This window comes from Entelurus aequoreus, linkage group LG06, assembly GCF_033978785.1.
Source record: "Entelurus aequoreus isolate RoL-2023_Sb linkage group LG06, RoL_Eaeq_v1.1, whole genome shotgun sequence".
Taxonomy (NCBI): Eukaryota; Metazoa; Chordata; class Actinopteri; order Syngnathiformes; family Syngnathidae; genus Entelurus; species Entelurus aequoreus.
Window position 1 is genome coordinate 36,955,450 of NC_084736.1, and position 27,698 is coordinate 36,983,147.

Here is a 27,698-nt window from a genome sequence, read left to right on the forward strand (position 1 = left end):
TCTACAGGCGTCTGTGTATCGAAGTCAAAAGTCCTCCTGGTTAGAGTCTCTGTTATCCGAGTTCTTCCATCTTGACTGCATCTTTCGGGAATGTAAACAAAGAAGCGCCGGCTGTGTACTGTTGTGGCTGACTACGTTCGAAAAATACGTCCATTTCGCACCGACAACTTTCTTCTTTGCTTGCCCAGCTTCCTTCTCCATAATGCAATGAACATGATTGAAACATATTCACGAACACAGATGTCCAGAATACTGTGGAATTATGAAATGAAAACAGAGCTTTTTCGTATTGGCTTCAATGTGGAAGGCATACCCGTGTTCGCCGGGCTACGTCACGCGCATACGTCATCCTCAGAGGCGTTTCGAACCGGAAGTTTAGCGGCAAATTTAAAATGTCACTTTATAAGTTAACCCGGCCGTATTGGCATGTGTTATAATGTTAAGATTTCATCATTGATATATAAACTATCAGACTGCGTGGTCGGTAGTAGTGGGTTTCAGTAGGCCTTTAACCTGGGTTCGATCGAACCCTAGGGGTTCGGCGGAGCCTCTGCCGCGGAGGTCAAGACACACCCAACTCATCGTGTAAATAAAAACTTCTCCTTATCGGCATATTATGGATACCCCCAAACAATGTTCCCTCTAATTTCCATCTGATTTGCAGTTGTGTAATTTGTTGTGAGTGTTGGTTTTGTTCTTTGAACAAGGTGATGCTCATGCACGGTTCATTTTGTGCACCAGTAAAAAAACATAAAACTTTGTCTTGAAAAACGTTATTATGGTCTTACCTTTACTTATAAGTGCGGGAACAGTGGTGTTTGTGTTGGAAGAGTTGTGAATGAATGAAATATGAAATCCGCGCTGCCGTCTGCAGGTGTACCTAATGTTGTGTCCCTGTTCACGGCTCCTCCGGCGCGCCGCGCTAGCATTGTTGTTTTTGCACTTTTTGGCTTCTTGTTAACTGACTTTTTTTGGGTGGATTCGGTCTTGCACGTGGAGGGTGTGGGTGTGGGCTTTGGTTGGTGTGGCGCTCCCGTCGGGCGGTGCATCGCGGCGGAGGTGCTTGGCACCAGGAGGCGGGGTTATGATCGATCAGCACTAAAAATAGTTACACACATACAGTTGTTGACAAAATACACTGTACATTATATACCTCAGCTAACTAAACTATGGAAATGAATAATATAATTCATATAGCAATACAGTCTCACTGCACAGCAGCTCAGCAGTTAGCCCAGTCATTGTGCACAATCCATGTTGAGGCACAAATCAGTGACGTGCCTCAACTGGCTGCTGATCACCGCACCGTCTCTTCTCAGTATTTGAACGGCATATGTGAAAATAAAAATAAAAAATAATCTAAAACTGGTGAAGTTAAATGGAAAATAACTTTAGTATAATCACTGGATACATATAACAATTTAATTTTTTTTTTCTTTTTACTATTTTTTTCTTTCCATGATGGCAGGTGAGGCCGTGCCTCCCCTGCCTCTAGTGACGGCACGCCACTGGTCAGACTTAGCCTTGTCTTGGTTTAACTCCTATCTTACTGACAGGATGCAGTGCGTCTCCCATAACAATGTGACATCGGACTATGTTAAGGTAACGTGTGGAGTTCCCCAGGGTTCGGTTCTTGGCCCTGCATCCTGCATCTACATGCTACCGCTAGGCGACATCATGTGCAAATACGGTGTTAGCTTTCACTGTTATGCTAATGACACCCAACTCTACATGCCCCTAAAGCTGACCAACACGCCGGATTGTAGTCAGCTGGAGGCGTGTCTTAATGAAACTAAACAATGGATGTCCGCTAACTTTTTGCAACTCAACGCTAAGAAAACGGAAATGCTGATTATCAGTCCTGCTCAACACCGACATCTATTTAATAATACCACCTTAACATTTGACAACCAAACAATTACACAAGGCGACTCGGTAAAGAATCTGGGTATTATCTTTGACCCAACTCTCTCGTTTGAGTCACACATCAAGAGTGTTACTAAAACGGCCTTCTTTCATCTCCGTAATATCGCTAAAATTCGTTCCATTTTGTCCACTAGTGACGCTGAGATCATTATTCATTCGTTCGTTACGTCTCGTCTCGATTACTGTAACATATTATTTTCTGGTCTCCCTATGTCTAGCATTAAAAGATTACAGTTGGTACAAAATGCGGCTGCTAGACTTTTGACAATCAAGAACAAGAAAGTTTTATCATATTACGCCTATACTGGCTCACCTGCACTGGCTTCCTGTGCACTTAAGATGTGACTTTAAGGTTTTACTACTTACGTATAAAATACTACACGGTCTAGCTCCATCCTATCTTGCCGATTGTATTGTACCATATGTCCCAGCAAGAAATCTGCGTTCAAAGAACTCCAGCTTAATAGTGATTCCCAGAGCCCAAAAAAAGTCTGCGGGCTATAGAGCGTTTTCTATTCGGGCTCCAATACTATGGAATGCCCTCCCGGTAACAGTTAGAGATGCTACCTCAGTAGAAGCATTTAAGTCCCATCTTAAAACTCATTTGTATACTCTAGCCTTTATATAAACCCCATTTTTAGACCAGTTGATCTGCCGTTTCTTTTCTTTTCTCTTCTGCCCTCCTCTCGCTTGTAGGGGGGGGGGGGGGGGGGGGGGGGGGGGGGCACAGGTTCGGTGGCCATGGATGAAGTGCTGGCTGTCCAGAGTCGGGACCAGGGGTGGACTGCTAGCCTGTGCATCGGTTGGGGACATCTCTACGCTGCTGACCCGTCTCCGCTCTGGATGGTTTCCTGCTGGCCCCACTATGGACTGGACTCTCACTATTGTGTTAGATCCACTATGGACTGGACTTTCACAATATTATGTCAGACCCACTCGACATCCATTGCTTTCGGTCTCCCCTGGGGGTTACCCACATATGCAGTCCAAGGTTTCTCATAGTCATTCACACCGACGTCCCACTGGGGTGAGTTTTCCTTGCCCTTGTGTGGGCTCTGTACCGCGGATGTCGTTGTGGCTTGTGCAGCCCTTTGAGACACTTGTGATTAAGGGCTATATAAATAAACATTGATTGATTGATGATTGATTAAAACAGGTAACTATAAAAATAAAGTACTTTATATTGGGAGCCACATAAAATAACATGGTGGGCCACATTTGGCCCCCGGGCCTTGTGTTTGACACGGTAACCCAAAGTGTGTGAGGACTGCTGAATGCATGACAGGTAGACACGGAGACCACATGACCACAAAGCGGTGTTTGCGGCGCCAGATTAAGGATCAGTGTTTTGTAACGAAGGTTGTTTTTTTCCCCTTGCTGGCTATTATTAGCCGCCGAGGCCTGGACGAACGCGCGGAGGAGGAGGAGGAGGAGGAGGAGGCGGAGGAGGACGCATATACACATGACGGCCACTGCTGCAGCTCTGCACCGTGACTGAGGAGGAATTATTGCACGCGACTTGTGAATGATTCCAACAATTCCCCGGGGATGACGTTCAATACGCCTTGCGGCCAGCAGGTGCGACGCCGCATCCGGTGGAGACGTGCTTTGTGTCTCCTCGTCGCTCCGCAAACCCCCTGCGCCACTTCCTTGCATTACGGTAAGAGGACGCCACTTCCTATGCGGGGGCTTCTTGCTGCATCTTTGTTTTTGGTTTTATTCCAATAATCCCTGAACGCTAATCGATGTTGTTTGGCTGTGATTACTTGCAGACGCAGAGTCGGAGTGTTACGTAACGCGTGATGCGGCACGACCTCGGCACTAGACCGCCTGGCTGCAGGGTGGAGGGACTGTGCGGTCCTTCTGGTAGGAAACAACCTTTCATTGTCTCTCACCTGCACGTTGACTGTCAGATAATGGATCGAATACAGATAATGGATCAAATACAGTGTTTGTGGTCATGAGTCACGTGACATGTCGGCTTATGACGCTGTCTGGTCCGTGCAGTCAATGACGGATCTTTTTATGAATGGCGGACAGTGCGTGTGAAGAGGAGGCATCTTCTGTGTCATAAACCAATGGTTTTCAACCTTTTCTCAGCCGAGGAGGCTCACCACCTGCAGAAATCATTCAGAAATGAAACTCAGTAGACAATAAAAAGTCGTCACTATAGTTGGATTTGACTTTAAAGCATAACAAGCATGCATGACTATAGTAAACATATATATATATATATATATATATATATATATATATATATATATATATATATATATATATACCTGCGATGAGGTGGCGACTTGTTGTCCAGGGTGTACCCCGCCTTCCGCCCGAATGCAGCTGAGATAGGCTCCAGCGACCCCCCGCGACCCCAAAAAGGGACAAGCGGTAGTAAATGGATGGATGGATATACAGTATATATATATATATATATATATATATATATATATATATATATATATATATATATATATATATATATATATATATATATATATATATATATATATATATATATATATATACATATATATATATATATATATATATATATATATATATATATATATATATATATATATATATATATATATATATATATATGTATATATATACCTGCGATGAGGTGGCGACTTGTCCAGGGTGTACCCCGCCTTCCGCCCGAATGCAGCTGAGATGGGCTCCAGCGACCCCAAAAAGGGACAAGCGGTAGAAAATGGATGGATGGATATATATATATATATATATATATATATATATATATATATATATATATATATATATATATATATATATATATATATATATATATATATATATATATATATATATATATATATATATATGTATATGTATATATACATATATATATATATATATATATATATATATATATATATATATATATATATATATATATATATATATATATATATATATATATAAGTGGTCACTATAGTTGGATATGACTTTAAAGCATATCCAACTATTGTGACCACTTATATACATACAGTACACCTACTTTGAGACAGGACCTATAGTGATGCATGCTTGTTATGCTTTAAAGTCATATCCAACTATTGTGACCACTTATATATATATATATATATATATATATATATATATATATATATATATATATATATATATATATATATATATATATATATATATATATATATATATATATATATATCACTGTTGCGTAAGCAGTGGTCAACATTTTTGTCACCGCCAGTCTCTCCACTCGACATTTGTCCAATCGGTGTCACCTGTGCACACCTATATGCTCTCCTCACAGGTGCTGTAAATGACACAGAACGTAAATGACTTTCTAATTCAAAAAATTAATAACTTAACTTAATATATGCAGTACCAGAGAAATATAGATAACACAAAAATGGCTAACAAAACTATGATGACCAACACCAAATTGAAGTAGCACAGTAGGCCCAAGTATTCGTCAATCACCACCACAATGACCACCACCAAAGTGCAGTAGTGCAGTAGGCCCAAGCATCCATCAAACACCACCGCAATGACCAACACCAAAGTGCAGTAGCGCAGTAGGCCCAAGTATTCATCAAACAACAAATAATTAATTTAACTTAATATAAGCAGGACTACCGAAATATGAACAACACAAAAATGGCTACCACAGGGGCACTCACCTTTTGTTTATTTTTGGTTTAATTATTAGATACCTTTTTACCTGCACGCTGCCTCTCGCTGTCGCCTGCATATTGTGATCACCACAAACCATCGTCGTCTCACATGACGAGTTCCCGACATCTACAAAGCAATTAGCTGCCCGGTGCCACCTACTGATCTGGAAGAGTATTACACGGTTACTCTGCCGAGCTCTAGACAGCACCGACACTCAACAACGGCACATAATTTACAGATTAAAATTACTGGTTTGCAAAAAATATTTTTAACCCAAATAAGTTAAATTAGATCATCTCCCCCGGCACACCAGACTGTATCTCACGGTACACCAGACAGTATCTTTTGGTACACCAGACTGTATCTCACGGTACACCAGACAGTATCTTACGGTACACCAGACTGTATCTCAAGGCACACCAGACTGTATCTCACGGCACATCAGACTTTATATCACGGTACACCAGGCTGTATCTCACGGCACACCAGACTGTATCTCACGGCACACCAGACTGTATCTCACGGCACACCAGACTGTATCTTATGGCACACCAGACTGTATCTCACGGTACACCAGACTGTATCTCATGGCACACCAGACTGTGTCTCACAAGGGTGGTTGAAAAACACTGTCATAAACAGTGTTGTGTTTACAATGGAATGGAAAACACTTGAATAATTGTGCAGACCTCTCCTATTGACTACAACTACAAAAGTGATACAGGTGCTCGTCTTCCATTCCTGAACATAACTGACTTGATGTCGTCCACCACACCCTTTATTGCAGACACCTGGACAATGTCTGCCTTTTAAAGACAAGACCTGCACATCACTCGTCTCGTTCAAAGCAGCCTTGGTCCGGGTTGGCTTGTTTGGTCCCTTTGAAATATGTGGTGACGTCCGAGTCAGGGACTGAGTACTTTGTGAATGAAGTGGCACGACTCTGCAGGGACTAGGACCACACTTATTGTCTACTGTCCACATGTGGTGGGTTTCCCACCTAGGACTTTCTCACCTAAGCCTTCAGTGATGTCCTACTTGGTCCCACTTTACCTCTCAAAATACCATCATTGATGTCACCACTTGTACACTACTGAAGATGCTATACAGAAACACACTTATACACTACTGGAGATGCTATACAGAAACACACTTACACACTACTGGAGATACTATACAGAAACACACTTGCACACACTGGAGATGCTATACAGAAACACACTTACACACTACTAGAGATACTATACAGAAACACACTTGTACACTACTGGAGATACTATACAGAAACACACTTACACACTACTGGAGATACTATACAGAAACACACTTACACACTACTGGAGATACTATACAGCAGGGGTGTCAAACTCAAATACAGAGTGGGCCAAAATTTAAAATTGAACAAAGCCGCGGGCCAAGGTTGAACAAATTAACCTTTTAATAGTGACCCAAACAAGTTTTGCATTGAATATTGAACCAGCAAGGCTTATATAACTTTATAGTGACATGCAAAATCGAGTTTCAAATAATAATAATAATAATAATAAAAAAATATCAATGGCATATCAAATACAATTTAAAAAAAAATTGAATGCCTCTTTTCTATTTGCAGCCTTCTGAGGTAAATATCAACATTAACTTTTTCCACAGGCTAATAAATTTGAAAATAAAATAACAATGAATAAACCAACCATTCAGGACTTTAAACTGCTCAGTTTGCAACACACTGATCTAATCTGATGTGCCCAAGCCAGATACCTGGCATCTTTTCTTGGATGCTAGTTCATTAATGTCGGGGCTCAGGCTTTGAGCTGAGGCAACCTTCATTATCGAACGAAGGTGTTCATCAGTCATTATATCTCGTAGTCCACCCGGACCACGGTCTTGGGGGCGTGCCTTAAAGGCACTGCCTTTATTGTCCTCTACGAGCTGTCTTCACGTCCGCTTTTCATCCATTCTAACAACGTGCCGGCCCAGTCACAATATATGTGTGGCTTCTGTACGCACACACACGTGAATGCAACGCATACTTGATCAACAGCGATACAGGTTACACTGAGGGTGACCATATAAACAACTTTAACACTGTTAGAAATATGCGACACACTGTGAATCAACCCCAAACAAGAATGACAAACACATTTCGGGAGAACATCCGCACCGTAACACAACATAAACACAACAGAACAAATACCCAGAATCCCATGCAGCCCTAACTCTTCCGGGCTGCAATATACACCCCCGCGACCACCAACCCCCCAAATTTTGTAATTTCCAAACCAATATTCTATAACACAAATACAATGTTGAAACAACGTACTTTTTGACAACGTTTAATCAATGTTGGGTTCTGACGTTGATTTGACATTGAAATTTGGTCATTTCCCAACCAATATTCTACAACACAAATACAACGTTGAAACAACATGCTTTTTGACAACGTTTATTCAATGTCAGGTTCTGACGATTTGACATTGAATTTTGGTCATTTCCCAACCAATATTGCATCCATTCATTTTCTACTGCTTGTCCCTTTTGGGGTCGCAGGGGGTGCTAGAGTCTATCTCACATTCTACAACACAAATACAACATTGAAACAACATGCTTTTTGACAGTGTTTGTTCAATGTCAGCTTTTGACGTTGATTTGACCATTGAAATTTGGTCATTTCCAAACCAATATTCTACAACACAGATACAACGTTGAAACAACATGCTTTTTGACAGCGTTTAATCAATGTCAGGTTGTGATGTTGATTTGTCATTGAAATTTGGTCATTTCCCAACCAATATTCTACAACACAAATACAACGTTGAAACAACATGCTTTTTGACAGTATTTATTCAATGTCAGGTTTTGACGATTTGACATTGAATTGTGGTCATTTCCCAACCAATATTCCATCCATCCATTTTCTACCGCTTGTCCCTTTCGGGGTCGCGGGGGGTGCTGGAGCCTATCTCGCATTCTACAACACAAATACAACGTTGAAACAATATGCTTTTTGACAGTGTTTGTTCAATGTCAGCTTGTGACGTTGATTTGACCATTGAAATTTGGTCATTTACAAACCAATATTCTACAACACAAATACAACGTCAAAAGGGGTTAAATCACCAAAATGATTCCCGGGCGCGGCGCCGCTGCTGCCCACTGCTCCCCAAGGGGATGGGGGTACTTTAATTTTAATCTTTAATCTTAAAACAAAATACGTTTTGACAACGTTTAATTAATGTTGGGTTCTGACGTTGATTTGACCATTGAATGATTATTTTAAGTGCTATTTTAAGTTAAGGAACATTTAAAACATTGATAGCAAATTCATCAAATGAAATAAAACATCTTCCGACAAAGCCGTGGCAAATTGGGAGGTTTTAGCCAACAAACTTCTGTCAGGACTGAGGAGGCGGCCATGCAACACTGGTCCTTCTTCTTGCTGTCGCCACAGGTGGCCTTTGACAGACTTGGACATGGACTATGAGAGGCCAAACGTTGAAACCATCAAGTGCGTGGTGGTGGGAGACAATGCCGTGGGGAAGACACGCCTCATCTGCGCCAGGGCCTGCAACGCCACGCTCACACAGTACCAGCTGCTGGCCACACACGTGCCCACGGTCTGGGCCATAGACCAGTACAGAGTCTGTCAGGAGGTAAGAAGAACTAACCCACTTGAAGAATACAGTGAAAGTATTCACTTCTTTCCAATGTGAAAACATTTCTTTACAGCTCTTTGCAAATGTTTAAAAATGTGATATATATATATATATATATATATATATATATATATATATATATATATATATATATATATATATATATATATATATATATATATATATATATATATAATCAGTGTTGGTCAAAAATGTACATACACGTGTAAAGAACATAATGTCATGGCTGTCTTGAGTTTCCAAGAATTTCTACAAATCTTATTTTTTAGAGTGATTGGAGCACATACTTGTTTGTCATAAAAAACATTCATGAAGTTTGCTTCTTTTATGAATTTATTGTGGGTCTACTGAAAATGTGAGCAAATCTGCTGGGTCAAAAGTATACATACAGCAATGTTAATATTTGCTTACATGTCCCTTGGCAAGTTTCACTGCAATAAGGCGCTTTTGGTAGCCATCCACAAGCTTCTGCTTGAATTTTTGACCACTCCTCTTGACAAAATTGGTGCAGTTCAGCTAAATGTGTTGGTTTTCTGACATGGACCTGTTCCTTCAGCATTGTCCACATGTTTAAGTCAGGACTTTGGGAAGGCAATTCTAAAACCTTCATTCTAGCCTGATTTAGCCATTCCTTTACCACTTTTGACGTGTGTTTGGGGTCATTGTCCTGTTGGAACACCCAACTGCGCCCAAGACCCAACCTCCTGGTACTCTAGCACCTCCAAAACCCTCAAATCTAAACTCCAAACATCCCAGAACAAGCTAGTCAGATTACTTCTAGACCTCCACCCCAGATCACACCTCACTCCTACCCACTTTTTCAAAGTGGGCTGGCTCAGGGTGGAGGACAGAGTAAAACAACTTGCACTGAGCCTAGTCTATAAAATCCGCTACACCTCCCTGATACCGAAGTAAATGTCAAACTACTTCCTTAACGTAAATGACCGCCATAACCACAACACCAGGGGGAGCTCCACTAACCACGTTAAACCCAGATTCTGAACTAACAAAGGTCTTAACTCATTCTCTTCTATGCCACATCAATGTGGAATGCGCTCCCAACAGGTGTAAAAGAAAGGTAATCTCTATCCTCCTTCAAAACCGCACTAAAAGAACACCTCCAGGCAACTTCAACCCTAAACTAACACCCTCCCCGGATTGTTAATAATCAAATGTAAATAATCAAATGTAGATACTTTTTCTTATGCTTTCTGATCTCTCTCTCTCTCTCTCTCTCTCTCTCTCTCTCTCTCTCTCTCTCTCTCTCTATGTCCGCTACTTGCTGTACATATCCTACCAAGTCAGACCTACACTGTTTCAATGTCCATTTCTCTTTTCTCAATTGTTGATGACTGAAGTGATGATAACAACCAAACCTAACACCCCCCCCCCCTCCACATCCCACACCCCGGATTGTAAATAATGTAAATAAATCAATGTATATACCCTGATGATTATCTTGTGTGATGACTGTATTATGATGATAGTATATATCTGATAGTATATATCTGTATGATGAATCAATTTAAGTGGACCCCGACTTAAACAAGTTGAAAAATTTATTTGGGTGTTACCATTTAGTGGTCAATTGTACGGAATATGTACTTTCACTGTGCAATCTACTAATAAAAGTCTCAATCAATCAATCAATCAATGATTTTAGGTTGTCCTGAAGAATTTGGAGGTAATCCTCCTTTTTCATTGTCCCATTTAAAGCACCAGTTCCCTTGGCAGCAAAACAGGCCCAGAGCATAATACTACCACCACCATGCTTGACGGTAGGTATGGTGTTCCTGGGATTAAAGGCTTCACCTTTTTTCCTCCAAACATATTGCTGGGTATTGTGGCCCAACGGCTCCATTTTTGTTTTATCTGACCTCACATGGACAAAGATAAAACCTTCTGGAGGAAAGTTCTGTCAGGTGTGGACCTTATATACAGACAGGTGTGGACCTTATTTACAAACAGGTATGGACCTTATATACAGACAGGTGTGTGGACCTTATATACAGACAGGTGTGTGGACCTTATATACAGACAGGCGTGTGGACTTTATATACAGACAGGTGTGGACCTTATATACAGACAGGTGTGGACCTTATATACAGACAGGTGTGGACCTTATATACAGACAGGTGTGGACCTTATATACAGACAGGTGTGGACCTTATATACAGACAGGCGTGTGGACTTTATATACAGACAGGTGTGGACCTTATATACAGACAGGTGTGGACCTTATATACAGACAGGTGTGGACCTTATATACAGACAGGTGTGGACCTTATATACAGACAGGTGTGGACCTTATATACAGACAGGCGTGTGGACTTTATATACAGACAGGTGTGGACCTTATATACAGACAGGTGTGGACCTTATATACAGACAGGCGTGTGGACTTTATATACAGACAGGTGTGGACCTTATATACAGACAGGTGTGGACCTTATATACAGACAGGTGTGGACCTTATATACAGACAGGTGTGTGGACCTTATATACAGACAGGTGTGTGGACCTTAAATACAGGACCTTCTTTACAGACAGGTGTGTAGACCTTATATACAGACAGGTGTGTGGACCTTATATACAGACAGGTGTGGACCTTATATACAGACAGGCGTGTGGACCTTATATACAGACAGGTGTGGACCTTATATACAGACAGGTGTGGACCTTATATACAGACAGGTGTGGACCTTATATACAGACAGGTGTGTGGACCTTATATACAGACAGGCGTGTGGACCTTATATACAGACAGGTGTGGACCTTATATACAGACAGGTGTGGACCTTATATACAGACAGGTGTGGACCTTATATACAGACAGGTGTGGACCTTATATACAGACAGGTGTGTGGACCTTATATACAGGCAGGTGTGTGGACCTTATATACAGACAGGCGTGTGGACCTTATATGTAGACAGGTGTGGACCTTTATATGTAGACAGGTGTGGACCTTATATAAAGACAGGTATGCGCCTTTCCAAATCATGTCCAACCAACTGAATTTACCACAGGTGGACTCCAATGAAGCTGTAGGAACATCTCAAGGATCTACCTGAGCTCCCTTTTGAGCTACATTGCAAATGCTGTGAACACTTGCGTACATGTGACTTATTTTTTTTAAATTTTGAGTACATTTGTTCTAAAAACAATTTCTCACCTTGTCATAATGGGGTGTTGTGTGTAGAATTTGGAGGACAAAAATGAATGTATTCCACTGTGGAATAGGAAAATGTGGGAAAAGGTGAAGCGCGATGAATACTTTAGGGATGCACTGTATGACAACTTCCGATCTCTCAGGTTTTGGAACGCTCCAGAGACGTGGTGGACGATGTCAGTGTGTCCCTTCGTCTCTGGGACACCTTTGGAGACCACCACAAGGACAGACGTTTTGCATACGGCAGGTGAGAGCGAGATCAAGGTTTATTTAGGTGACTGTTTGTAATCATGCACCATCTTCCATGCAGGTCTGACGTGGTGGTGTTGTGCTTCTCCATTGCCAACCCCAACTCTCTGTACCACGTGAAGACCATGTGGTACCCTGAGATCAAACACTTCTGCCCCCGGGCGCCCGTCATCCTGGTGGGATGTCAGCTGGACCTACGCTACGCTGACCTGGAGGCAGTGAACAGGGCGCGCAGGCCGCTCGCTCGGTAGGAGAAATCCCATTCTGAGAGATAACCACTTTGAAAAAACCATCAAAACACCAAACGTGACATACACTATATTGCCAAAAGTATTTGGCCCCCCATCCAAATGACGAGAATCACTAATCACTTGGCCCGGCCACAGGTGTATAAAATCAAGCACTTAGGCATGGAGACTATTTCTACAAACAAGTCAAGTCAAGTCAAGTCAAGTCAACTTTATTTATATAGCACATTTTCAACAACTTTTTAGATTGCACCAAAGTGCTTTACAGGTTAAAAAAGCATGGAGCAAACAAAAAACAAACAAAAAAAAAAAACAACAACAACAAAAAAAAAAAAAACTAAGCAAAACAAAAAAAACAAACAAAGAACATAAACAATGAGTGTGCTAAACAAGATAATGCAAATGCAATACGGTAAAAGGGGTCGAATAAAAAGTTTAAAAAAATTTGCAGAATAAAAAAAAAATAAAAAAATAAAAGTGCTACAAATTGAAAAATACAACTAAAGCGAAGGGGTGGGAGGGGGGGGGGGACTAGAAATGGTGGCCTAGTGGGCGGACTCAGCTCGGGTCAAAGGCCAGCGAGAAGAGGTAGGTCTTAAGGAGGGTTTTGAAGACCCCCAGGCTCCGGGCTGACCTAATGTGGAGGGGAAGGCTGTTCCAGAGCTTAGGGGTGGCAACGGAAAAGGCTCTGTCCCCTCTGGTCTTTAGCCTGGATCTGGGGACCGCCAAAAGCATTTGGTCAGCTGACCTCAAGGCTCTAGACGAGGTATGGTGATGCAGCAGCTCGGTCAAGTATTGTGGAGCCAGACCATTTAGGGATTTAAAAACAATTAAAAGTAATTTAAAATCAATGCGGTGACGGACAGGGAGCCAGTGGAGTGAGGCCAGCACTGGGGTGATGTGCTCGCGAAAGGATGGGCCGCTCTCAGTGATTTCCAGCGTGGAACTGTCATAGGATGCCACCTGTGCAACAAATCCAGTCGTGAAATTTCCTTGCTCCTAAATATTCCAAAGTCAACTGTCGGCTTTATTATCGGAAAAGTGAAGAGTTTGGAAACAACAGCAACTCAGCCACCAAGTGGTAGGCCACGTAAACTGACAGAGAAGTCAGCATAGTGCAAAGACTTTCTGCACAGTCAGTTGCTATAGAGCTCCAAACTTCATGTCACCTTCCAATTAGCCCACGTACAGTACGCAGAGAGCTTCATGGAATGGGTTTCCATGGCCGAGCAGCTGTATCTAAGCCATACATCACCAAGTCCAATGCAAAGCGTGGGATGCAGTGGTGTAAAACACGTCGCCACTGGACTCTAGAGCAGTGGAGACGCCTTCTCTGGAGTGATGAATCACACTTTTCCATCTGCCAATCAAATGGACCAGTCTGGGTTTGGAGGTTGCCAGGAGAACGCGACATATCGGACTGCATTGTGCCGAGTGTGAAATTTGGTGGAGGAGGAATTATGGTGTGGGGTTCTTTTTCAGGAGTTGGGCTTGGCCCCTTAGTTCTAGTGAAAGGAATTTTGAATGCTCCAGGATACCAAAACATTTTGGACAATTCCATGCTCCCAACCTTGTGGGAACAGTTTGGAGCGGGCCCCTTCCTCTTCCAACATGACTGTGCACCAGTGCACAAAGCAAGGTCCATAAAGACATGGATGACAGAGTCTGGTGTGGATGAACTTGACTGGCCTGCACAGAGTCCTGACCTGAACCCGATAAACACCTTTGGGATGAATTAGAACGGAGATTGAGAGCCAGGCCTTCTCCACCAACATCAGTGTGTGACCTCACCAATGCGCTTTTGGAAGAATGGTGGAAAATTGCTATAAACACACTCCGCAACCTTGTGGACAGCCTTCCCAGAAGAGTTGAAGCTGTAATAGCTGCAAAAGGTGGACCCACATCATATTGAACCCTATGGGTTAAGAATGGGATGGCACTTCAACTTCATATGTGAGTCAAGGCAGGTGGCCAAACACTTTTGGCAATATAATGTATATGCAAGACTTAAAAACTCTAATTCAATAGAATCAAATATCTCTGTTGTCATTGCACTTCAAAGCAAATACAACAAGATTGATTTTCCGTTCAAGCGTATAAGAGCAGAATACGACACAGTTTACAGAAGTGATGAGTCCTACCTATGGGTTTGAGACTGGGAAGGAAAAGGTAAACACCTACAGTTTTAGCACATGTCACCACATACTAGGTCTGTCACAATATCATCCATCCATCCATTGTCTACCGCTTGTCCCTTTCGGGGTCGCGGGGGTGCTGGAGCCTATCTCAGCTGCATTTGGGTGGAAGGCGGGGTACACCCTGGACAAGTCGCCACCTCGTTGCGGTGTCCCGTAACCAATATTTACAAAAAAAAAACAACAACAAAAAACAAACAAAAAACCCAACATTTTGGTACCGGTACCAAAATGTATTTTGATACTTTTCTAAATAAAGGGACCACAAAAAATGTCATTATTGTCTTTATTTGAACAAAAAATCTTAGGGTACATTAAATATATGTTTATTATTGCAATCCAAGAACATGTGTTCATTCAAACAAAAATGTGCCTCAAAACTTTGCAACTTTAAAAACAAAAGCTGCCGCGAATTCAGGCATTTTTTTGCAGCAATCACGAAAAAAGCACAGCAGATTTTGCAGTGAAAATCTGGCAACTGAGCTGCCAATTTTTTATCGTACAAAAACTGGTACTGTTTTTCCATTTACAGTAATATGATGTAAAAAAAAAAACAGTACATTTTACAGTAAAATTCTTACAACTGAGCTGCCATTTTTTCACCTCAAAAGACAATGGTACCATTTTTGCATTGACAGCAACACTCAAAACAGCAACCACAGATTTTATGGCAAAGAAAAACTGGCAACTCGGTTGACAAAAAAAATACAAAACAGTGGTACTCTCTCTACATTTACAGTAATACACTGTAAAATTGACTTTGGTTTTTACAGTATATTACTGTAAATGTAGAGAGAGTACCACTGTTTTGTATTTTTTGTTAACTGAGTTGCTGTTGTGGTTGGACTAAGGGGAGGTGACGGCTCAGACACCAGGGGCAGTATGAACAATGATTTATTATATATATTAACCATATATATATATAATAATCAAACAATACAAATACACAATAGAATGGAGTGTGAACTAGATCCAAAAGTGTATGTGGTGTTAGGCTATGTGTGTAGTTAGCTGAAGTGTGTGTTACCAAGTGTTGAACAAGAGATGAGGAAGTCCAGGGGAAGAGGGGAATCTGTGTCCAAGCGGGAGGTCGAGATCCAAGGGGGCAGTCCGAGAAGCAGGGGAACGACAAGGAATGACGAGACACACAGCAACGTCAAAACACGGGAACGGAGGTCTGCGGTAGGATGACACGACAATGAAACACGGAAGGGAAAACACTGAGAGAGCAAGATACATAAAGCAGGAGATGATCGCTTACTGTACAGGAGACTATATTCCGGCGCCGGCATGCCAAGTTGTCCAGGCTTATGTAGGCAGCTCCTTCATTACAGGCAGGTGTGCCGATTGCCGGTAAATGATTGCAGCTGGCGGCAGCTGCAGGGTGGAGACGCGCGCAGCGCGTCCCTGGATGTGCGCCGCGGCCGTGGGCGTGTCCCGAGGTGCGTTCGTCAGGACGAACAGATGAGGGCGCATTGGAATGCGCCCTGTCCGTGAAAGTATCCCCCTCCTTATGGACAGCTCCCAGATGTCCTCTAGCAGGAACCACGAGAACACAGAGGTCAAAAGTCAAGGGAGGGTGGAGGGGTGAACCGGCCCAAGTGTCCCCGAATCCACCGGGGACGAGTCTGGTGGCGGCGGCGAGTAGAACGCCGCAGCAGCCTGCGAGGTGGACGACAAAGGAGCGGCCACCTTCTTGGACGTCGGGAGGGCGGACGCGAGTGGCGCCAGAACCACAGCAACCTACGGGAAATATCTCCATGTCTTGGGCGTTGCTGTTGGCGCAGAAAGTGTCCCTGCCCTGGCCACAGAGGGCGCCGTGTGCGGGCGCCTGTTGGCTGCCTTGGCGGCCGGCCAGCCAGAGGTCGTGGTAGCGACAATGCAGGAGACAAGGGAGCTGGCGGCGCTGTGGAAAGGCCCGACAAAGACGAGTAGGATGAAGACCTTGGAACCAGAGTCAAGAAGGATGATGTCGTCAGAGGCGTGGAAGCAGACGTCATCGGAGCCGGAGAGGGCAGCTGAGGAGCTGGCTGAGGCGCAGAGGTCGACGCTGCTGGCCGAGGCGAAGAGGTCGGCGCTGCAGGCCGAGGCGAAGAAGTCGGCGCTGCCGGCCGAGGCGAAGAGGTCGGCGCTGCCGGCCGAGGCGAAGAGGTCGGCGCTGCCGGCCGAGGCGCAGAGGTCGGCGGAGCAGGCCGAGGCGCAGAGGTCGGCGCTGCTGGCCGAGGGGCAGAGGTTGGCGCTGCTGGCCGAGGTGCAGAGGCGGGGGTCAGCCTGGGAGCTGGTGCTAGCTCGGACGCTATGCCGGGGACTGGTGCTAGCTCGGACGCTAGGCCGGGGACTGGTGCTAGCTCGAAGGCTAGCCAGGGGACTGGTGGCTGCGGGTGGGAAAAGCAAAAGACAGGTGGTATTTGTCTGGCAGGTGGTAGCCTGTCTGGGTGCAGCTGTGCTACCACATCAGCACAGCCACCAGTGCTAAAATGGAAGAGAGATGGTATTGGTCTGGCAGGGGGTAGCCTGGCTGGATGCAACTGTGCCACCACATCAGCACAGCCACCAGTACTATCCCCCCCTCCGAACGCGGATGCCAGACGCTTCCAGCTGACTGAGGAATAGTCACTAAGGGTCGGAGGTGGGTGGCCAGGCGGCGGGTAAATTCCTCCTTCCCCGTGTTGAAGTTAAACAGTCCCTTGAAGGAGTGTTGAGGAGGGCTAGAAAATTTGTCCAGGGTGGAGGTAAAAGAAAAAGACATCCTGAGAGGGGCAAAAAGAAAAAAAAAGATTTTTTTTTTTTTCTTCCATGTTTTTCTTTTTCTTTTATGTCACTAGGGGGCGGGGCTAAAGTCAATGGGGTGGGGCAAAGGAACTGTACAGTCAGGTGACTAATCAATTGGCCGGAATATACTGTTGTGGTTGGACTAAGGGGAGGTGACGGCTCAGACACCAGGGGCAGTATGAACAATGATTTATTATATATATTAACCATTTATATATATATAATAATCAAACAATACAAATAAACAATAGAATGGAGTGTGAACTAGATCCAAAAGTGTATGTGGTGTTAGGCTATGTGTGTAGTTAGCTGAAGTGTGTGTTACCAAGTGTTGAACAAGAGATGAGGAAGTCCAGGGGAAGAGGGGAATCCTTGTCCAAGCGGGAGGTCGAGATCCAAGGGGGCAGTCCGAGAAGTAGGGGAACGACAAGGAATGACGAGACACACAGCAACGTCAAAACACGGGAACGGAGGTCTGCGGTAGGATGACACGACAATGAAACACGGAAGGGAAAACACTGAGAGAGCAAGATACATAAAGCAGGAGATGATCGCTTACTGTACAGGAGACTATATTCCGGCGCCGGCATGCCAAGTTGTCCAGGCTTATGTAGGCAGCTCCTTCATTACAGGCAGGTGTGCCGATTGCCGGTAAATGATTGCAGCTGGCGGCAGCTGCAGGGCGGAGACGCGCACAGCGCGTCCCTGGATGTGCGCCGCGGCCGTGGGCGTGTCCCGAGGTGCGTTCGTCAGGACGAACAGATGAGGGCGCATTGGAATGCGCCCTGGCCGTGACAGTTGCCAGTTTTTCTTTACCATATCTGCCAACTGAGCTGCCAAATTTTTATCGTAAAAAAACTGGTACTGTTTTTCCATTTACAGTAATATGATGTAAAAAAGTGTTAATGCATATGCAAGTATGAGGTGAATCCTTACATTTATATTGTAATATTCATAATTGGACACCCTGCTTGGTGGTTATGACTAAGTATTAAGTAAGTAAATGTTATTTATAAAGCACTTTTCACAGATCAAATGACAAAGTGCTGTACACAACATAGGTGAAGTAAAACAACAATTCAAGGAAAACAACAACATCATAAAAAGGTGATTACAAATGATAGTTAAAAGGTGCATTAACTAAAATCTTTACTAAAAAGAGAAGTTTTCAAATGTTTCTTCAAAGTGTCAACACTGTCAAGATGATGGAGGGACTGGTGCAAGTTGTTCCAGAGTCTGGGAGCTATAGTCTGGAATACCAGGTTTTAACATGAGGTCTTTAGAAGACTTAAGACCCTGAAGAGTAGGGGCATAACAAGTCAGTGATGTACTGAGGGGCCCCACCGTGCAACTGAAGAGCAGGGGCATAACAAGTCAGTGATGTACTGAGGGGTCCCACCATGCAACTGAAGAGTAGGGGCATAACAAGTCAGTGATGTACTGAAAAAGTCACCACTAAAATCTTCAACTGAATTTGACTAGAAGCCAATGAATACTGGATCAAACGGGGGTGATATGGACTGGTCTGGGTGTACTGGTCTAAAGTCTGGCAGCTGCATTTTGTAGAGTCTGAAGTCTCTTTAGTGTTGACTTGTTGAGAAGAGAGAAGAGAGAACTGCAGTAGTCAACATGAGATGAAATGAACGTGTGAATGATTATTTCCAGATCCAATTTTGACAGCAAATTTCTCACTTTAGAAATATTTCTGAGGTGATAAAAACAGTTTTTGACCCTCCAAAGACTTGGACTGATCCAACACAAGTCCAAGGTCACTTGTGTGTTCTTTGTCTTTTGCAGGCCCATTAAGTCCAACGAGATCCTTCCCCCGGAGCGAGGACGGGAAGTGGCCAAAGAGTTGGGAGTGCCGTATTATGAAACCAGTGTTGTCGCTCAGTTTGGAGTCAAGGACGTCTTTGACAACGCCATCCGAGCTGCGCTCATCTCGCGCCGCCACCTGCAGTTTTGGAAATCTCACCTGAGAAATGTGCAGAGGCCTCTTCTTCAGGCCCCCTTTCTTCCGCCAAAACCCCCGCCACCCATAATCACTGTGCCGCCTCCCCCGACCACCACCGAGGAGCATCCAGCCGGTCTTCTGGAGGACCCCCACTGTGCCGATGTCATTCTGGTGCTCCAGGAACGGCAGAAAATCTTTGCGCACAAAATCTACTTATCCACGTCCTCCTCCAAGTTCTACGACCTCTTCAACATGGACACGCAAAACGAGGAGACGGAGAGACCGCCTCGCGGTCCTCTCTCAGGCCGAGAGCTGCTGATGCGCGCCGCCAGCTTTGACGTGTGCGAGAGCAGCGACGAGGGGGACCGGGCCAACCTGAGGGCCTGCACCAGTGACGGCACCCTGAAAGACTCGCAGGGCGGACGGCGGGGACGCCTGCTGTCCTCCTGGAGTCGGGCATTCGTCAGCATCCAGGAGGAGCTGGTGGACGACCCCATCACGTACAGTCCCAGGCCCATGACCGTGGTGCACATGGACCAGTCCATGCAGCTGGGACCTTTCCGAGCGGTGCTGCGCTACCTGTACACGGGCCAGCTGGACGAGAAGGAGAAGGAGCTCATGCACATCGCACACATCGCAGAGCTGCTGGAGGTGTTCGACCTGCGCATGATGGTGGCCAACATCCTCAACAACGAAGCCTTCATGAACCAAGAAATCACCAAAGCCTTCCACGTGCGCCGCACCAACCGAGTCAAGGAGTGCTTGGCCAAAGGAACCTTTTCTGGTAAGTACGACCCAGCAGGCACACAACATTGAAACTATGTGGAAAACTTGTTGAGTTAGAGGTCCATAGTGTTGGAAACAACATGCTTTGACCACAGGACCACAACGCATGACAACAACAACAACTAATACCAGTTGACAGTTTTATGAGTGCTGTCTAAAGTCCTCTGCCAACCTTGGCCCTGCAGATGTGGTCTTCAAGTTAGACGATGGAACCATCATGGCCCACAAGCCTCTGCTCATCTCCAGCTGTGACTGGATGGCGGCCATGTTTGGCGGACCCTTTGTGGAGAGTTGCACCAAAGAGGTAAGCGATGAAATAAGCAGGAACTAGACCAGGGCATGTATGATGAGTTGGCTAAGTATGAACATAAGCTGCACATTTTCATGAAAGATGTCTCCTCCACATGAAATCTGAAGTCAACCCCCTTGAATAGATTCTACCGCCGTTTGTATGGTTTTGGAGTTAGCACAGGATTAACACGTGGAAGTGACAAATTAGGTATGAGATACCTAGAAGAGTTTTTATTATTTATTACAGTCGCGATCAAAAGTTTACATACACGTGTAAAGAACATAATGTCATGGCTGTCTTGAGTTTCCAATCATTTCTACAACTCTTATTTTTTTGTGATAGAGTGATTGGAGCACATACTTGTTGGTCACAAAAAACATTCATGAAGTTTGCTTCTTTTATGAATTTATTATGGGTCTACTGAAAATGTGAGCAAATCTGCTGGGTCAAAAGTATACATACAGCAACATACATGATCAATGTTGGTGATGTAGAAAAGTTACAATCAAATCAAATGAGCTTCATTGCCTCTTAACTTCATGTGAGTGATTATGATTGTTGACTTCTCTGAGCCCATTTAAATATGGCTCATGTGATGCAGTCATTAGACTCGGTTACAAACACCACAATGGGAAAGTCAAAGGAACTCAGCACAGATCTGAAAAAACTAACATTGACTTGAACAAGTCAGGAAAGTCACTTGGAGCCATTTCAAAGCAGCTTAAGGTCCCAAGAGCAACTGTGCAGACAATTGTTGGTAAGTATAAAGTGCATGGCACAGTTTTGTCACTGCCACGATCAGGAAGAAAACGCAAGCTATCACCTGCTGCTGAGAGAAAAATTGGTCAGGATGATCAAGAGTCAACAGATAACCACCAAAAACAGGTCTGCAATGAATTGGAAGCTGCTGGAACACAGGCGTCAGGGTCCACAGTCGAGCGTGTTTTGCATCGCCATGGACTGAGAGGCTACCACGCAAGAAGGAAGCCCTTGCTCCAGAAGCCACACCTTAAGGCTCGTCTAAAGTTTGCTGCTGATCACATGGACAAAGATAAGACCTTCTGGAGAAACGTTCTGTGGTCAGATGAAACAAAAATGGAGCTGTTTGGCCACAATACCCAGCAATATGTTTGGAGGAGAAAAGGTGAGGCCTTTATCCCAGGAACACCATCCTACCGTCAAGCATGGTGGTGGTAGTATTATGATCTGTGCCTGTTTTGCTGCCAATGGAACTGGTGCTTTAAATGGAATGATGAAAAAGGAGGATTACTTCCAAATTCTTCAGGACAACCTAAAATCATCAGCCCGGAGGTTGGGTCTTGGGCGCAGTTGGGTGTTCCAACAGGACAATGACCCCAAACACACGTCAACAGTGGTAAAGGAATGGCTAAATCGGGATAGAATGAAGGTTTTAGAATGGCCTTCCCAAAGTCCTGACTTAAACGTATAGACAATGCTGAAGAAACAAGTCCATGTCAGAAAACCAACACATTTAGCTGAACTGCACCAATTTTGTCAAGAGGAGTGGTCAAAAATTCAAGCAGAAGCTTGTGGATGGCTACCAAAAGCGCCTTATTGCAGTGAAATTTGCCAAGGGACATGTAAGCAAATATTAACATTGCTGTATGTATACTTTTGACCCAGCAGATTTGCTCACATTTTCAGTAGACCCATAATAAATTCATAAAAGAAGCAAACTTCATGAATGTTTTGACCACGACTGTACCTATTTGGTCATTTGTTCAATCTCCAATAGGTTTAACGGCTTTGTAGTTACTCTGAGAAACTTAAACATAAGTACAAATAGTTTTATTGTATTTTTACCGATAAAAGTGTAAATGTATACCTCATGAATATTTTTGTTGAAGAATTGCATCATTCCTTCTTAACTGCTCTTAATTGTGACTCGTTAAAAAGCAGTACCAGAATGTAATGATACAGGGGTGTCAAACTAATTTTTGCTCAGGGGCCGCATGGAGAAAAATCTATTCCCACGTGGGCCGGACTAATAAAATTGTGGCATAATCATTTAAAAATAAAGACAACTTCAAAATAGTTTTTTTTTGTTTTACTTTGGCCGAAAATAGAACAAGCACAGTCTTAAAATGTACATGTCACAACTAATCCTCTTGGCAAAACACTTCAAGCTGATTGAAAATTCAGAGGAAAAAAATTGGTGCCGTTTCAAAACCACCATGAAGAACATCAAGAACTTAGACTTTGTCTCAGTGTATCTACAAAGCCATTCAACTTTAAGCACTTCCTGTTTAGCATTATCATGTGGGCAGTTCGCTATCAAAGACGTGTTTGGAAAAGCAATCAAGTGTTTCCTCAAACCACCGCATTGGTGACATCCACAACTGCCACAACACATTCATTTATCATTATTCAAATATTACAATTATAATGTAAACAAAACCATCGTCAAAAAAATGACACCATAATAGCCAAATTAAAGGTAACGCAACTACAAAGTGAACTTGCTAGATTTATTTAACAAATGTAGAAACACACATTTTTCCAATGGAGTTCAGGGTGCACATCGTGCCGTCAACCAATTGCCAGCGCTGCACGGAACTCTAACTACAAACATGATGGTCAAGTTGACTTAAGTCTTTGCATCTTACCGTTTGGTAATTTTATCGGTTAAATGGATTAGATAATTTATTCGCGGGCCGGATCTGGCCCGTGGACCTTGACTTTGACACATAGTGGAGCACATTTCACTGCCTAAGAAGTAAACCACCACTCCACTGTGTACAAGGTGGAATTCAATTTGAGGATGGCAAATGTGCCGTAATAGAATGACTGCGGTTCAGCTGTTAGTAAAGATGGATTTCTGCATGTGTGTCCAAGGTGCTGTTCCCTAACACCACCCGCAGCTGTATGAGGGCCGTGCTGGAGTATCTCTACACAGGGCGCTTCTGTTCTCGCTCAGACCTGGATGCAATGGAGCTTATAGTTCTTGCCAATCGTCTGTGCCTGCCCCACTTGGTTGCACTGACAGGTAGTGCCTTTTGTTTATGCCTTGTTCAATGAATGGCCCATGTTGTATTGCACATCGTCTTGCAGAGCTCTACACAGTGACGGTACTCACAGAGGCAGCCATGATGGGGGCTGACATCGACGGTGATGTTCTGGTCTATCTTGACATGGCCCAGGTACTGAAGGCTCCAGGAGTGTCCTGGCACTCAGCAGTAAACATTGTGCTTCCTTGCCCACAGTTCCACGGGGCCCAGCAGCTCACTGGCTGGTGCCTTCACCACATCTGCACCAACTACAACAGTGTTTGCCGCAAGTTCCCAGAGACATGAAGGCCAAGTCAGCAGGTAACCCAATCCAACAGAACCCAACCTAACCTAACCTAACCTAACCCAACCCAACATAACCCGACCCAACCCGACCCAACCCGACCTAACCCGACCTTAACCTAACCCAACCCGACATATTCCTCGCCCAAAGTAAACGCTGTACAACAATACAATCCAACATCGGATGAATAGCAAATAATGTTATGGCTGCTAAGTCAGTGTTGGTTTACAACACTGGTGTCAAACTCAAGGGCCAAGGGACAGTTTTTATGTGGCCCTCAAAAGCCTGGAAATAATGCTTTAGTTTGTCTTACTAAATGTATTCGTTTTTTTCATTTTGACAAAAACAAAAAATACATGTACGACATGCAGTTGCATATCTTTTAAACTTTAATATTACCGAAATTCCGGACTATAAGCTTTTACTTATTCCCCATGCTTTGAACCATGCGGCTTATATAACAGTGCGACTAATTTAAGGATGTTTCTTCACTAACAGCCATAATGTTTTGTGTTCGATAGTTTGATACCACTGATATGGTGTGTTATTCTTTGTGCTATGGCACCATTTTTTGGACACATTTTGCTCACTTCCTGTTTAATACCTTGAACCCGCAAGTAAGACAGTCCATAACGTTCTACTCGTATGGATTCTTCATTTATCACTCAAGCAACATTTGTAAGTTTTACAATATAACTAAAACAATTCTCACTTACTAAAGCGTCCCATGTGTGATGTCTGTAGGAGTGTTTTCATGCATATTTGTACATGCTATCGTTATGTAATCAAGCGAGTGTTGTTAGCATTAGCTAATATGCTAACAGGTTTACTAGTGTCTGTGATGGTATTATTAACTTACAATGGCATTTTTTTTGTATTGTTTTACTTTCACAAATTCCTCAGTAAATTTACCAACACGTCACCGTTGAGTTATTGAGTCTGTTTAGCTGATTGGAGAGCTAGCTTGCTCAGCTAGTGGGTCCATGACCATGACTTCTGTTTTGTTTGATCAGCCGTTTTACTGGCGTGTTACAGACAGCGTTTGGAAACAATTAAGGTATGTAAATGAACATTTACAAAATATTTCTGTGTAAAAAAACTAATTTGGCAATTTATATATTTGCAGCTTATAGTCCGTTGCAGCTAATATATGGAAAAATATTTGTTTCTTCTAAAATTCTTTGGGTGTGACTTATATCCCGGTGCGCCATATAGTCGGGAAAATAAGGTATTTAACTATGCAAAAAACATTACCGCAATTTCTGAGCTATATAGCACAACGGAATTTAAGCTGCATTTTCCAAATTTGACAATAAATAAATATTATTCCATATATTAGCCGCACCAGACTATAAACTACAGATATATATGTTTTTGAAATGAGTTACTTACACGGAAATATTATGTAAATGTTTATTTACATACCTTAATTGTTTCCAAACTGTGTCTGTAACACGGCAGTAAAACGGTTGATCAAACAAAACAGAAGTCATCGTGGCGAAGTTGGTAGAGTGGCCGTGCCAGCAATCGGAGGGTTGCTGGTTACTGGGGTTCAATCCCCACCTTCTACCATCCTAGTCACGTCCGTTGTGTCCTTGGGCAAGACACTTTACCCTTGCTCCTGATGGGTGCTGGTTAGCGCCTTGCATGGCAGCTCCCGCCATCAGTGTGTGAATGTGTGTGTGAATGGGTGAATGTGGAAATACTGTCAAAGCGCTTTGAGTACCTTGAAGGTAGAAAAGCGCTATACAAGTATAACCCATTTATCATTATTTATTTATCATGGACCCAATAGCTGCGCAAGCTAGCTCTCCAATCAGCTAAACAGACTCAATAACTCCACAGTGACGTTTTGGTGAATTTATGAAAGTGAAACAAGAAGTGAAAAAAGAATGTCATTGTAAGTTAATAATACTAACACAGACACTTGTAAACATGTTAGCATATTTGCTAATGCTTGCTTGATGACATTATGATAGCACGTACAAATATGCATGAAAACACTCCTACAGACATCACACATGGGACGCTTTAGTAAGCAAGAAATGTTTTAGGTATATTGTAAAACTTACAAACAGTTTGAGCAGATCGCAACGGACGAATATTTTTGGTTCAGGGAATTATACAGGAAGTGCATTTTCAACCCGCAGCACCTCAAACTCGTCCAAAAGATGGCGCCATAGCACAAACAATACCACACCTATTTAGTGTATCTGTTTTTTATTTATTTTATGAAAACTATTTGTTAAATACAAAACATTATGGCCGTTAGCCAAGAAAAGTCCCCAAATTAGCCGCATGGTTTTACAAGTCACAGGGTTCAAAGTATGGGGAAAAAAGTAGCGGCTTATAGTCCGGAAAATACAATATATTGACGTACATGCCCAACATATTTTGAGGTTAAATTATAATTAAGTATTAAAATATCTATCAAATTGTAAGCTGTAAATAGATTTGATGGTAAAAAGAAATGGCAGCTCAGTAGCCATAATTCTACTGTAAAAAACAACATGTGATACATTTACAGTAATACATTTACAGTGATACATTTACAGTGATACATTTACAGTAATACATTTACAGTAATCCAGCAACCGTATGGAAAAAATAACTTGCAGAATTTTACCCTAAAATAATAGTAGTCCCCAACTTGTGCTCCCAACCTGACCCTGGTACTCCTAAGCCGAGGTGCTATGTGTTCATTTTATTCTTCAGCCACATTGCTAGTTCCTGAAGCATGTATTTCATCCTTGCCAATGCAGAGAACCAGGACTACTTTGAGAAACACCGCTGGCCACCAGTGTGGTACCTGAAGGAGGACGACCACTACAAAAGAGCACGGAAAGAGCGTGACAAGGAGGACTATCTGTACCAGAGGCGCCAGTGTAAACGCAAGTGGCTCTTCTGGAACCTTCCCTCATCCCCCAACTCTAACTCCTCTTCTTCCGGCTCGTCTGCTGTCATCTGACCAAAGCCTGCGATGGAGCGTCGTGAGTATGTGGAAGTGAGGATGTACTGTCCAAACATGGCCGACTAATGGCACCATGGAACACTTCCTGTTCATGGTGGTTATTCCACCACCTTAGGACTATACACATGTGTGTGTGTATATACATATATACATATATATATATACATATATACATATATATATATATATATATATATATATATATATATATATATATATATATATATATATATATATATATATATACATATTCATATACAGTATATATACATATATAATGTAAGTATTTATGCATGTATGTATGTATATACAGTATGTATGTATGTATATATATGTATATACACATGTGTATATATATACACACATGTATACACATATGTGTGTATATGTATATACACGTATATATACATATATGTGTATGTATATGTGTATATACAGTATATATACACATATATATATATGTGTACGTATATGTGTATACTC

The 27,698-nt window shown here is 42.9% G+C and overlaps 2 protein-coding genes across 2 annotated transcripts in view; both read left to right on the plus strand.

Moving 5' to 3' along the window:
* LOC133652198 (phosphatidylethanolamine-binding protein 4) overlaps positions 1-27,698 on the plus strand; it is a 424,418-nt gene that overhangs the window by 136,161 nt on the left and 260,559 nt on the right. The gene's annotated exons all lie outside the window — the stretch shown is intronic.
* On the plus strand, positions 3,395-27,332 carry LOC133652197 (rho-related BTB domain-containing protein 2-like). The gene is given in 12 exon segments (XM_062050681.1): positions 3,395-3,586; positions 3,699-3,792; positions 9,041-9,242; positions 12,580-12,683; positions 12,747-12,932; positions 19,698-20,638; positions 20,826-20,944; positions 23,789-23,939; positions 24,005-24,093; positions 24,157-24,232; positions 24,235-24,261; positions 27,007-27,332. Coding segments are annotated over 10 exon segments (2,079 nt in total). The 5' UTR covers positions 3,395-3,586; positions 3,699-3,792; positions 9,041-9,062; the 3' UTR covers positions 27,213-27,332.